Source organism: Carassius gibelio, chromosome A17, assembly GCF_023724105.1.
Source record: "Carassius gibelio isolate Cgi1373 ecotype wild population from Czech Republic chromosome A17, carGib1.2-hapl.c, whole genome shotgun sequence".
NCBI classification, from domain to species: Eukaryota; Metazoa; Chordata; class Actinopteri; order Cypriniformes; family Cyprinidae; genus Carassius; species Carassius gibelio.
The window spans coordinates 25,225,380-25,240,379 of record NC_068387.1 but is presented as its reverse complement, the minus strand read 5'-3'; the positions used below and the strand labels follow the sequence as shown (position 1 = coordinate 25,240,379).

The window sequence follows — 15,000 nt, the reverse complement described above, 5'->3', positions numbered from 1 at the left end:
ATGGTGCAACAATAATAATAAGAAAATTAGTAGGAAAAATAACAACAACAAAAAGAAAAAGAAAGAAGAAGAAACAAATATTTGTTCGGAGCGCTCAGCCTGTCATTCGCCTCTCTGTCGTGTGGGGCGATATTGAGTTCAATTGACCCGACACTAGAACCCGTATGAATCAACAGAAGAAGAGCTTGTTTCCCACAGTTCCGTGCGCTCGCAGCCATTCTTGTTTCCTTATCCGCAGTTGAACGTGCGGCGGCTAAAAACGCAGAGTTTATTTATCGTATTTCATTTTAATTTCACGTGTTTGAGATTCCAGAAGAAGAGTAACGTGTAAAGACTTCAAATCGCCAAAATGCCGCGGATTATGATCAAAGGAGGCGTGTGGCGCAACACTGAGGTTTGTTCAGAAAACACTCAACATTTCCAGCAGCAGAACTCCATTAATCTTCAGCGTTTAATTATTTAAAGGCGTTTAATACTTCATATTATCATCATTTATCGGAACTGCACAGATATATGCACTAATGTGCTTTATTTTTTTCTGTATTTATGTCGTGATGCGGAATGCGTTCAGAACGCGATGTGTTTATCTTTTGAGCGCGTAACATATCAACCTCATGAACGCACTTGACGCGATTTCCCTAATATATATATATATATATATATATATATATATATATATATATATATAATATATATATATATATATATATATATATATATATATATATATATATATATATAAAATTACATTCTCTATTCATTTTCTATTCTGTCTTGTTTTCTTTTTATTTCTTTAAAAAAGTCTCTCTGACACTAGCATTCCTTGATCTTTTTCTATTATGTCTACTTATATTTCTTTAGATATATTATACAAATGAGCAACAACGTGTAACTGCTGTGTGTGTGTGTGTGTATATATATAAATAAAATAGTCACAGCACTTATATTGTTGCTCTTTTGCTGGGTTTGGTTTCTCATGTTGTTATTTTTTGGATAAAACTCTGCAAAATCTCTTATGTAATTTTATATAATAATAAATTTGCTTGTAAAATGGCATGAATAAAAATCAATTCTGCTCACGAATATCATTTGCCTTGGTTTTCTCTGACACTTATCTTCTTGATAAATAGGTTCGCTGACTTTTGAGAGAACTCTATAAGGCTGTTTTTATTTTGATGTAAAGTTCTCAAAAACAAATGATTTCACCCTTTTTTTCTTTTTCTTTTTTTCGTTAGAATTTGCAGCTTGGCTAGATTAGTAAAGCCGTCTGTTATTTGAGTCGTAGTCTTGTTGCATAATTCATGTCTTTGATGTGATTCTTTAACAGGATGAGATTCTCAAAGCTGCTGTAATGAAATATGGCAAAAATCAGTGGTCTCGAATCGCGTCCCTGCTGCACCGCAAATCAGCCAAGCAGTGCAAAGCCAGATGGTGAGTTTGGATCACTCAAGATATGTCAGAAAAAGAAACATGCATTGAACATTATACATGCCGTGATGCCCAAATATACAAGTTCTTGGTCTTTTTCTGATTGAAGGCTATTCCAGGTCTGATGTGGTTGTCTCTTATGATGTGTTTCTCACAGGTACGAGTGGTTGGACCCCAGCATCAAGAAAACAGAATGGTCTCGTGAGGAAGAGGAGAAACTTCTTCACTTGGCCAAACTGATGCCCACTCAGTGGAGAACCATCGCCCCCATCATCGGACGAACAGCCGCTCAGTGTCTGGAGCATTACGAGTATCTGCTGTAAGTACAGTTTGATGCAAAATACAGACAACATGCAATAACTTTCACCTCTGAAGGGATTCTGTTTTGTGTGGAAGGCCGTTTTCGCCACTGGATAAAAAAAGTTGATGCACAGTTTTATCCCAGAGTTCTGACTTGCATTTTGCATATTTTTATTTATTTTTTTCTCAGAATTGTGACAGACTGGCTATTGTGAATGATTGTTAGGATTGAGAGATAAACAAGCTGTTTTAAGGAAATGTGAGTTCCACCGAACTGGACTTTATAATTTGCAATTATACGTTTATATATCACAATTCTAAAAAAATACAAAATAAATAGTCAAACTTTAAGAGTTTTTGTTTATATCTCGTAATTCAGAATTGTGCCAAACTTACTATTGTGCTTTATAAAGTTGAAATTGTGACACATAAACATGATTTTGAGTTACAAAGTCAGAATTGTAAGAGATAAACTCAGATTTGCAAAATTGAATAAGTCAGAATTGTGAAAATAAAAAGTTGCAATAAACTATTATTTGTTTATTTATTTTTAGTCCTTGGTGGAAATGGGCTTCCATAGCTTTATTAAAAATGCAGTGAAAAAATAAATTAAAAAAATCAATGTTAACTCACAATACAGTCTAATTCTAAACGTTTTGGTCATATTTTGCCAGTTTAATGCTTTGCAGTTGCCAAGTGGTGTTTTTGGTCGTATGAAAAATCAGTTTGTTATGATCACAGAGATAAAGCCGCCCAGAGAGAGAATGAAGACGATGTGGGCGATGACCCTCGCAAGCTAAAACCAGGAGAGATCGACCCAAACCCTGAGACCAAACCAGCCAGACCTGACCCCGTGGACATGGATGAAGGTGAGTGCAGGACTAGCACAATCTCTAAATCCCTGGTAGCCCTTTGGGCTGCAGCCCTGCTGCCCCTTTAAGACTGAATGCACGGATCTAATATAATAATGCACAGTAGATTCCATTCACCACTGTATACGTTCACTTACGGAGACAGTTATTTTGAGATAATATTGTGTGTATATATTCATTCAGAAGCAAGGATACGCAAATGAGGAATCGATTCGTTGTTCACGCGTTGTCTGAGTGTGTGCAACTCTGAATGCGCGCAAATGGTTTAAAGTGCTTGTAGTGCTAGGCGGTATACCGGTTCATACCGAAAACCGGTGTATATTTTCGTTATGATTTTTAATAAAAGTGAAAGTGCATTGTTAAACGTGGATTGACACGAAAAATGCAGTCATTTCACAATAAATGTATGCTAATTAATGCTGTTTCACACGCAACACATGAGTTTTTGGCTAGGTTTAAAAACAAGAAAAAGTACGCTTTAAGATAAACAAGGAAAACAATATATATTCACTTTTATTGAGGCAGAAAAACAAAGTTCATGAAGACCTTGCTTGTGATAAAGATTTAACTGCAAAAGGCACGAGTCTTTTTCTGTCTGTGGTGTTTTAATTTTAAAGATTTTAAAAAGAAAAGTGTCTAATTATTGTTTAAATGTTTTGCAGCATGCTTGAGCAGCTTATTATACAAACCTAGAATTAAAATGCATGAATAATGCGTTGGTTTATATTTATTGAGTTTAAACTAATGTCTATAACTATGAAAGATTGTTACTCTTCTGTGGTAAAAGACTCACAATGTTGAAAAAAAAAGACCAAAAGAGGAGCCTGGTCTGTTGTTTGGAGGGTTTTTGGTTTCCAAAAATAACCATTTTATGCAAGTGCTGTCGGGCTTAAAGCACGTCTCCAGCAGAAAATGCATTGTACACCTGTTTATGCATTAAAAAAAAAAAAAAAAAAACATCATAAACCGGCATAATTTAGAAAAAAAACGTGATATCAATAGTTTAAACCCGTACAAGCGAGTGAACAACACATATCACAGGAGATTTTTATATCACTATTCAAGGTAGCCCTTTGCTAAAGTGATTTTGCGAGCTCTGTGAGTGTGTCTGAAAAACAATCAAATGAACGTTTCAACACTGTGATTGAAAGGATAAAGCATGACATCCATAAACGTGTGTGTGTGTGTGTGTGCAGATGAGCTGGAGATGCTGTCGGAAGCCAGAGCTCGATTGGCCAACACACAAGGCAAGAAGGCGAAGCGGAAAGCCAGAGAGAAACAGCTGGAGGAAGCGCGGTGAGATCTCATGTCATTAAAACAGATTTGGGGGCTTTTAGCAATTGCTGCGTGTCTCTGAATAAATCTGTGTAAGACTGTACTTCTGAAATTGTTCACAAGGGACTGAGAAACAGGGTTATTTTAGTATCATCGAAATAGTTTTTACGTTTTCCTTTTTTATTTTAAAGTTGTAGTCATTTTGCTGTGTTTTTATCATTTTATCATAGGATATCTTATATTCATTTAGTACAGTTAAACTAAATGAAAATTAGAAATGATGCAATTTTGTGTCTTTTTTTTTTCATATTTAGCAGTAACTGCATCATCATCATCATCATCATAACCAATGTTGTTATAGTAAATAAAAACTATAAAGCACTTTCGTTAAGTGAAAACATAAATATTAGACGAGAAAGAATTGCATCTAACCGCAATAGAGTTGAAGTACTAAAATTACGAATACTTGCATAAAAAGGAATTAATTCTGTAAAAGAAATATAAACAAAAATAAGAATAAAAACACAAGAATCACTCGAATTAAAATGAAAACTCAGATTTTAAAATGTAAAAGTTAATTCAAAATATTAAGTAACATAGATATTAAATAATTTTAATAATAGTAATAATATTATAATATTTAGTAATAATATTAAATTAAATTTAATTTAATTTAAATAGTGTATATAATTAAAACCACACTGATTGCAACGCTAACCAAATGAATTCTGAATAGAAATGTATATTTAAAAAAAATTATAAGCACATAAAAACAAAGTTCAAATGAAAACAGAAATATAAAATTGTCTCTGAAAAAAAACTGCTGAAAACCAATCCCGCTGGACTTTTTAACATAATTTTTTTTTTATGTATGATATATATATTTAGCAGCTTGACTTCTAGTTATTGGTGCTGATTTCATGATCTGAAGAAGTGTTATTGTTGGTGTCATAATGAGCTTTGTATTAGTTCTGGAAGTGCTGGTCACACGGAGTTATTAATCGTGTTCGCTGTTTCCTGCAGTCGTCTGGCAGCGCTTCAGAAGCGCAGGGAGCTACGAGCGGCAGGCATCGCCATCCAGAAGAAGCGCAAGAAGAAGAGAGGTGTGGACTATAATGCTGAGATCCCTTTTGAGAAGAAACCCGCGCAGGGCTTCTACGATACGTCCATGGAGCTGTATGATCCTCTGGAACCGAACTTCAAGCGACTGCGCCAGCAGCATCTGGACGGAGAGCTCAGGAAGTGAGCGGGGTCGTGTCAGACTATTAGTTCAGTGGCCTGGGTGAGCGTGTGTTTGATCACACTTTTGCTTTTTGTGTTTGTAGTGAGAAGGAGGATCATGAACGAAAGAAGGACAGACAGAAGATCAAGAAGAAGAAGGAGTCTGATCTGCCCTCGGCCATCCTGCAGACCAGTGGAGTGTCCGAGTTCACCAAGAAGAGAAGCAAACTGGTGCTCCCTGCTCCACAGGTCAGAGTTCACACACATTGTCAAACATCCTGTTGACTGCATCACAACCAGGGCTGTTATTGTACACTAAAGCATTAAGAATCACGTCCGTTAATTTAATTAAATCTGACGGATGGAAAACTTAAGATGCTTAAACAGAGAGAGGTTCAAAAATGACTGAAACTGAAATAAAATATAAAAATAAATTAAATCTAAATAGAATTTAAAAAGCTGATAAAAAAACAAAAGCATATACAATTGCTAAAGTTTAAGATCAAAATAAAATGTAAACCGAAAATTAAAAGCTAATTCGAAATATTAATAAATACTATAATAGTAGAATAAAACTGATCATGTTAACCAAAAAAATTAAATAGGAAAAAAAAAAAATATATATATATATATATATATATATATATATATATATATATATATAAACACATAAAATTTGTAAAACCTTAAAACAAAATTATTAAAAGGTAATTCAAAATATAGATAAATACTGTAATAGTAAATAAATAGTACTAAAATAACAATGAGTGCAACAAGTTGACAAATAAATTAAATCTACATATAAATATAAAACATAAACTAATAGAAGTGACAATCACACAAAATTACTAAAACTTTAGAATTCACAATAAAAACTGGAAATATAAAATTAAGCTAATTCACAATATTAATAAAAACTATACTAGTATATAAATAATACTAAGATAACACTTATAGCAACATGTAAACCAAATAGATTTAATCTTAATAGAAATGTATAAAAATGACAAACGCAGAACATTATTAAAACACTAACTGAAATTAGAAAACTTAAAAGATAAAATAGCTAATTCAATAGCTAATTCAAAATATTAATAAATTCTATAATGGTAGAATAAAACTGATCATGTTGACAGAATAAATTAAACAGAAATAGAATTATATATAAAAAAACTAATAAAAATGACAAAAGCACATACAATTACTAAAACCTTAAATAAAACTAAATGATTAAAAGATAATTATTTAATAAATATAAATACTGTAATAGTAAATAAATAGTACTAAAATAACACTGAGTGCAACAAGTTGACAAATAATTTAATTTAAATAGAAATAGAAAAACAAACTAATAGAGGTGACAAACACATACAATTCTAAAACTTTAGAATTTACAATACAAACTGGAAATATAAAATTTAGCTGATTCACAATGTTAATAAATACTATACTAGTGTATAAATGATACTAATATAACACTTATAGCAACACGTAAACCAAATAAATTTAAACTAAATAGAAATTTATAAAAATGACAAGCGCAGAACATTATTAAAACTTTAACTGAAATTAAGAAACTTCAAAGATAAAATATTAATAAACACTAGTAGATATATTAATTGTACAAATAATAGTAGAATAAAACTGATTGCATGTTAACCAAATAAATTAAATAGAAATAGAATTATATGTAAAAAATGACTAAAGCATATAAAATTACTAAAACCTTAAATAAAACTAAATGATTAAAATATAGTTCAAAACGTAGTTACTGTAATAGTAAATAAATAGTAGCTACTTAATAACCCGGAGTGCAACGAGTTAACCAAATTAATCTAAATAGAAATATATAAAAATGACAAGTACATAAAATTGTAACTGAAATTAAAAACTGCAAATAAAAATAATGATCAATAGTGTGTTTTATAATAGTTTCATATTGAAGTCACGGTTAGTTTTTATGTTGAATAAACAGTGTTTTATCATTTATTTGTTCCAGATCTCTGACGCTGAGCTGGAGGAGGTGGTCAAACTGGGTCAGGCCAGTGAAGTCGCCCGTCAGACCGCCGAGGAGTCAGGAATCACCAACTCGGCCTCTAGCGCTCTTCTGTCCGAATACAACGTGACCAATAACGCCATGGCCCTGCGCACGCCCAAAACCCCAGCGGCACAGGACAAGATCCTGCAGGTTCAGTCCAGTTTCACACGCTTCCCAAACCACTCGTTTCATATCCTGAGTCTCACCGCTCGGTTCTTTCACCCCTCACAGGAAGCCCAGAACCTGATGGCACTCACAAACGTGGACACGCCTCTTAAGGGAGGGTTGAACACCCCTCTGCATGAGAGCGACTTCTCTGGTGTGACCCCACAGAGACAGGTGGTCCAGACGCCCAACACCGTGCTGTCTACACCCTTCAGGTGCCCAGCAAGCATGAAAACATGCACTTTTACATGAAAAATATTAGCTCACACTTATAGGAACAGAGTTCTGGAAAAATAACAGAAAATAGTATAGTAAAAAATCAAATGCCGTATTAAAACAACGGCTGTGGTTTTGTCTAAATAAAGTGTTGTAAAGATCCCTCTAATGCACTTCCTTTATAGCTTATTGCTTTAATAAAATATCACCAACAGCAACACAAGGCAACCATGTGCATTTGAAATTAATGTTATGCATTATTTATTCATATGAATGTATAAACCCAATTTTCACACAGTAATACAGTTAATTAAATTAAGGCTATTTATGACATGTTTATTTTGTTAATTAAAATACTACTTAAATACTACATTAGAATTTTTATTTAAACTTTGTAGAAAATTACACAAACAATTTGAAGTACTGAAATAACTAAAACTGAAATAATAAAAATTTATTAAGTAGAAATAGACATTTTAAAACCCTAAGTAAAAAAAAAAAAAAAAAAGTTACAAAAACTTTACCTAAAACTGAAAATATACATTTGAAAGCTAATTCAAAGAATTGTTTAGTCAGAAGTAATATTAAAATTATATTTAAAAATATATATATTTAATATTTATATATATATATATATATATATATATATATATATATATATATATATATATATATATATATATAATATATATATATAACATTTATATATATATATATATATATATATATATATAATATATATAATATATATATAACATTTATATATATATATATATATATATATATATATATATATATATATATATATAACATTTATATATATATATATATATATATATATATATATATATATATATATATATAAAATCCAGTTTCAAGCACAGTAATAGTCTAATAGTAATTAAGTCTAGTTATAATTATGTTAGTTCAGAATTTACTAGAGTAAAACTGTAAATTTTCAATAAATGCTGTTTTTTTTAACATTTCCAAAGGATCCTAAAAGAAAGCATCAGTTTCAACAAAACATTAAGCAATTCTCTGATGATTGTAATAATAGACATTAATAATAAGAAGAAATGTTATGCAAATCAGCATATTTTCATGATTTCTGAAGCATCATGTGACACTGAAGACTGAAGTAATGATGCTGAAAACACAGCTTTGTTCACAGAAATAAATTACATTTTACTATACATTCACATAAAAAACAGTTATTTTAAATTGTAATATATTTCCAAAATTTTTACTGTATTTTTTACTATATTTAAAAACATTACCAATCCTGACCCCGAACTTTTGAGCCAGATATTATGCATAACTACACCTAATACCTCATAATGTAAAAGTATATGCTAAATTTGAGGTTAATGAGCTGTGTGAATGATGACTTCATGCATATGGTTTCCCAGAACGCCCAGTCACGGAGCCGAGGGCATGACCCCTCACAGTGGGATGACCCCTAAACCCTCGGTGGGGGTGACCCCGGGCAGGACCCCGCTGCGGGACAAGCTCAACATCAACACAGAGGAGGGCGGCATGGACTACAGCGACCCGTCATTTGCCAAACACTTGGTGCATGACACTGAATTTCTCCGAGATTTAAACTGATTTAAATGCCGTTTTGATGCATTTATTTAAATGTGGCCTTGCATCATAGCTAGATGTTTTCTGTCTGTTCCAGCAAAGGGAGTCCCGCGAGCAGCTCCGACAGGGCTTGATGTCTCTTCCATTGCCCAAAAACGACTTCGAGATCGTGCTCCCCGAAAACGCTGAGAAGGAGCTGGAGGAAGCCGAGGTGGACGAGAGTTTCGTGGAGGATGCGGCCGAGATAGAGCTGCGCAAACAGGTCAGTGAACCGCCGAAGACTTCTAACGCAGCTTTTGGAGATCTGTGAGAAGACAGAAGTTGTTCGGGATCCGGAGGGGGTTTGTTTTTGGTGTTATTTATCTTGTGATGTTTCTACAGGCCGCCAGAGACGCCGAGAGGGAGAAGGAGCTGCGGCAGAGACACACAGCCGTTCAGAGAGATTTACCACGACCTTCAGAGGTGAACACACACACACACACACATCCCAGCATTACTATCGATCACAATCACCCTGCACCTTAATGGAGTTGTTTTGGTATTATTAATATACTGTTACAGTATTTATCACTATTTTTTTCTGTTCTGTTTTTGATTTTTTTTTTATATTTAGTGCTTATTTAGTTTTTATTTCAGTTTTAGTAACTTAAACTGAACTGCGTTGGCAACTAAATGGAAAAAAAGTGTTATTGATAGTGTACTATAAAGTGGTTTTGTGTAGAAATAATAATTTAGTTTTTGTTTCATTGCAATTAACAAATATTTTGAAATATTTTTTGTTACTGTGACATTTATAATCTGGATTAATATACTGTTTTTGGTATTTAATATAAAAACATATATATAAACATTTATTTATTTATATATTTTTTCATTTATTTATTTTTTTCATTTTAATTATAGTTTTAGTAATTTTTTTTTTTTTGTATTTTTGTATAAATATTCTATTTTGTTTTGTTTTAGTTTTTTTAGTTTTAGTAACTAATAAAGTTTAGTTAAAAAAAAATTGTTGCCAATTTATATTTGTTATATTTTATTTTAGTTTAATTTTATTTCAGTTAGCAAGTTTTTTTTGTAGTTTCATTTACAATATGTAGTTTCAATATATTATTAAGAGTATTTATTAATATTTTGAGTTTTTTCCTTCTAAGTTTGAATTTTATTTTAGTTTAAGGTTTAGTCATGTTGGTGTGTTTATCGTTTAATTGCATTTTGTATACACAATTCTATTTTTTTTAGTTTTTCATCATTTTAATTTGTCTTAGTAACTTTCATTTAGTTGCCAAGGAAATATTACTAATGGTGTTTTTTGTTAATAGTTGGAGTTTGTTAATGATAGCAACACTGCCACAAATCAACATTTGTGACCCTGAAGCATAAAATCAGTCTTAAGTCCAAAAATACACTGTATGGGGGAAATTATAGATTTTTCTTTATCCCGAAAATCATTAGGATATTAAATAAAGATCATGTTCAATGAAGATATTATGTAAATTTCCTACTGTACATATATCAAAACGTAATTTTTGATTAGTAATAATGCATTGCTAAGAACTTCATTTGGACAACTTTAAAAGTGATTTTCTCAATATTTCAATTTTTTTTTTTTTTTTTTGCTCCCTCAGATTTCAGATTTTCAAATAGTTGTATCTCGGCCGAATATTGTCCGATCCTAACAAACCACACATCAACTGAAAGATTATGTATTCTGCTTTCAGATGATGAATAAATCAAAATTTTGAAAAATCCTAACCCTTATGACTATTTCTAAAATGCTAACTTTTCAGCAACCTACCGCTGTGAAGTTTTGCACCAAATTCGTAGAGTAGTGGAGTGGTTTAAGACTAGCCAAAGGAGCTCTTATGGGGTCTTCCCTCATTTAATTACACAAATAAAGAATGAGTGCATGTAAACCGTTTAAAGTGATGTACACCAGAAATGAGCATCCTGCAATGTGTTCAGGTGAACGAGACGATCCTCCGTCCTCACACTGTGGAGCCGCCGCTGACAGACCTTCAGCAGGCCGAAGAAGTCATCAAGAAAGAAATGATCACCATGATCCACTTCGACTGTCTGCATCACCCCTTCAGCGACGCTCAGGCCAAGAAGAGCAAAGGAGTGGGATCCAGCTCCAGCCACGCCGAGCACATCTCTTACCTGGAGAAGACCCCCTACGAGAAGGTCTCCGAGGAAGAGCTCAAAAAGGTCTGCTGCTTTTAATGCTTAGACCCAAATCTGAGAGTGATTGATTATAAAATGATAGGATTAAATAATGCATTGTGTGAATCTCTGGAGCTTCTGTTATTCTGCAGGTACGGATTCAGTGTGGCCTGGCTTTTAGAAATATCCCCTCTCATTTTTTGTGTAATGAAGCAAAATAAAGTACCGGTAATTAAGAAAATGTGTAAGATGCATTGCATCTTTAGAGTCACTGTCATTGCTTTTCAGTAGGGCTGTGAAAAACGCAATCCTCTTATTATTATAGATTTTTTAATTTAATTAGATTTAAAAAATAAAAAAAATTCTGTATTGGGAAAATTATATCTTATTCAAATTGATAATGAAATGTGATGGTAATTTGTAATAAAAAGTAGGACTGCAAAAACTAATCAATAATAAAAAAAAAATGATGTCAAGTATAAATAATATATTGTAACATTTAATATAAAAAATAATAGTGTATGACTTAAGAGCATTAAATGAACTAACCAATAACAAGTAATACAATTATGTAACAAAAACATTTAATAAAGTCAAAAAAAAAAAATATATATATATATATATATATATATATATATATATGAAAGTATTTAAGAGCATTAAAATGAATTGGAACTAGCTGTTTATTATACAAAGTGCTTAAAATTGTCAAAGATAATGACACATTGCAAAAGAGTTTTATCTCAGATTATGACCTGGATGTTTCTGTTATAGTCTCCCAAAAAGTATTTATCTTTGTGCGTGTGTGTGTGTGTGCGTGTGTGTGTGTGTCTGTGTTTCTGTGTTTCTGTGTGTCTGTGTGTCTGTGTGTGTGTGTGTGTGTGTGTGTCTGTCTGTCTGTCTGTGTGTCTGTCTGTCTGTCTGTCTGTCTCTGTGTGTGTGTGTGTGTGTGTGTGTGTGTGTGTCTGTCTGTCTGTCTGTCTGTGTGTCTGTCTGTCTGTCTGTGTGTGTGTGTGTGTGTGTGTGTGTGTGTGTCTGACAGGCCGGAGAGCTGCTGGCTCAGGAGATGGAGGTGGTGAAGCATGGGATGGGTCACGGGGATCTGTCTATGGAGGCGTATAACCAGGTTTGGGAGGAGTGTTACAGTCAGGTCCTGTACCTGCCCGGACAGAGCCGCTACACTCGAGCCAATCTGGCCAGCAAGAAGGACAGGATCGAGGCGATGGAGAAGAAACTGGAGGTAAGATCATCAACTTCCTCTGCGTCCAGTAGATGGCACTGTTTGGCTGAAAGAAGCGTATGTTCAGTATTCTACAGTAAAATCACTCGTCTTTTTGCTTTTAAAATCACTTTATACATATCTCAATCAGTGATTGTTTATATATACTTCAATGTATCGCTGTGTGTACATTTTTTTTCCTCTTTTTTTTTTTTTATTTAATTTTTTTATTATTATTATTATTATTTAATCGTAGTGCTCTTAAAAGTCAGTGCGTTTTCCCCAACTTTTTATTTCTTTTTCTTTTTTTATATATGTAATTTTTTGTATTTAAAAATGTTGTATTATTATTTCTTTTTTTTATTAAATTATATTTATTTTTAACAATTTTTTTGTTTTTGTTTGTTTGGTTTTGGTTGGAACTTAATTTTTTTTTAATTTTATCTTCAGATATTCAGTAATTTAGGTTTTGGTAAAGTCACCAAATTATTTTATTTCTTCTAATGTAAGAGTCTGCTAATTCTGATCTTTTTTTTTTTTTTTCAAACTTTTTTTTCTTATTTGATAGTGTTGTTATTTTCATGGGCAGTTCTTCTTATTTTTTTTTATTTTTTTTATGTGTTTTTGGTGTGTACTTCACTCTAGTTTATTCTGTGTGTGTTCAGCAAGGTTCAGGGTCTTGTTAAAATCACTTGAGTTGTCTTATTGCTTTTAGTATAACAGATGGTTTATTCTGTCTTCGTACTGCTCTTAAAAGTCATTCAGTGCGTTAACTTCACAATTAACCAGCCAAGATAAATGGTGAGAAATCTGTTTAGAGGACACACACATGTGCAGAGCTTCAGCTCATCAGGACAGCGGCTGTGTTTGTGTTCGTGTGTGTGTAGGACACTAGGAGTGTGTTCACACAGCTTCACGTTCAGAGACGCGGGGAACATGTGTTCCTGCAGAAAACACACTTACCAACAGACATCAGCCCAGCTACACACTCGTGCACAGAAACACTTTTTATTATATTTATTATTGCTTATTTAATGTGACCACTATGCTACGCTTTATAGCCAGGCTTTGTTACTGTTCATTTTGTTTGTTTGTTTGTTTGTTTGTTTGTTTGTTTGTTTATGTATTTGTTATTGTTTGATAAAAACCAGTAAAAAAAAAAAATTCACAAAAAAAAAATAATAATTAGAAAAGGTAAACAAACACAGGTTACTTTATTTTTACAAATGTAACATTTTAAAATTGTTTAAACTTTTAGTAATTTTGAAATACAAAATTGTATATTATAATATAGATATAATAAAATAAATTAAAGTAAAAAATAGTGTTTTATATATATATATATATATATATATATATATATATATAATTTTTTTTTATAATTTTTATTTTTTTTACCGTATATATTTAAAAATTAAGTTCATATATTTTCTTCAATCCTTTTAAATTTAATACAGATATTTGAAAATTTAGTATTTATATGTATTGTTTATAATAATATACGGTTTATTTTACTAAAAAAAAAAAATATATATATATATATATATATATATATATATATATATATATATATATATATATATATATATATATATATATATATATATATACACATATATCATAAAATTTCATTCTAAAATTAAATTATAAATGACATTTGTAATATTTAAGTATTTAACTATTTTATATATATATATTTATTTATTTATTTATTTATAATAAAATCCATTCTATGTCATAGATATAAAATATTAGATATAAAATGTTATTAATATAAAGATTAATTTCTCATTAAAATGCATTGATTCCTTTTGTTTGTGGTCCTATCCTTGGGTTGATCTTAAGATGATCTGTATTGTCTGGTAACTGTCTGGACGTCCTGCTCTCGCTGATCTCTCATGGTCTCGTCTCGTCTCAGATGTTTTACTCCGAGAAGTGCCCAGTCAGGACGTTCAGCTGGCAGCGGGACTCTCGCTCGAATGAAAACAGATCCATTATAATTGCATAATGGTTTGTTACAGGCCAAAGACGTGGCGTGTGTTTCTGAGGCAGTGTTGACATTGGAGGTTTATTGTTTTTGTTTCCATCTCATAACTTTGTAGAATTCACTGCTTTCTTTGCATGTCACACATGATTGCAAAATTGAACGTCTGAAAATAGTTTACATTTGTGATGGTTTCAGTATTTCATGGTGCCAGTGTCTGTAGGCAAAACTGAATCCTGGGTTTTCTCAGACAAGAACGAGAGCTGTAATGAACTGTTTAAACTGAGCAAAGATTCAATGTTGCATATTAGTTCTTTATATTTCATTTTTATTAGGTTCTTTTATCCTTTACATTCTTTCTTGGAATTCCTTTTTTTTTTTTTTTTTTTTTTTTAAAGATATATGTACATTTATAAATGTGTGTGTGTGTGTGTGTATACATATGTGTGTGTGTATATAAATATATAAATGTATATAAATAAATAAAATGCCAAATATTTTATTTTATTTAAATTTTATTTTACTTTAAATTATTTAA

General features: G+C 31.7%; 1 protein-coding gene across 1 annotated transcript in view; it reads left to right on the top strand.

Annotated features, from left to right (window-relative positions):
* The first annotated feature begins 168 nt into the window (after positions 1-168).
* The window catches only part of cdc5l (CDC5 cell division cycle 5-like (S. pombe)), a 17,116-nt gene continuing 2,284 nt past the window's right edge, over positions 169-15,000 (top strand). The window contains exons 1-14 of the mRNA XM_052530520.1: positions 169-394; positions 1,328-1,431; positions 1,586-1,747; positions 2,470-2,597; positions 3,797-3,896; positions 4,899-5,117; positions 5,201-5,345; positions 7,096-7,284; positions 7,366-7,514; positions 8,925-9,087; positions 9,197-9,361; positions 9,481-9,561; positions 11,062-11,304; positions 12,302-12,499. Coding sequence (XP_052386480.1) covers positions 350-394; positions 1,328-1,431; positions 1,586-1,747; positions 2,470-2,597; positions 3,797-3,896; positions 4,899-5,117; positions 5,201-5,345; positions 7,096-7,284; positions 7,366-7,514; positions 8,925-9,087; positions 9,197-9,361; positions 9,481-9,561; positions 11,062-11,304; positions 12,302-12,499 — 2,091 coding nt within the window. The 5' untranslated portion in view covers positions 169-349. The remainder of the gene's footprint in view (positions 395-1,327; positions 1,432-1,585; positions 1,748-2,469; positions 2,598-3,796; positions 3,897-4,898; positions 5,118-5,200; positions 5,346-7,095; positions 7,285-7,365; positions 7,515-8,924; positions 9,088-9,196; positions 9,362-9,480; positions 9,562-11,061; positions 11,305-12,301; positions 12,500-15,000) is intronic.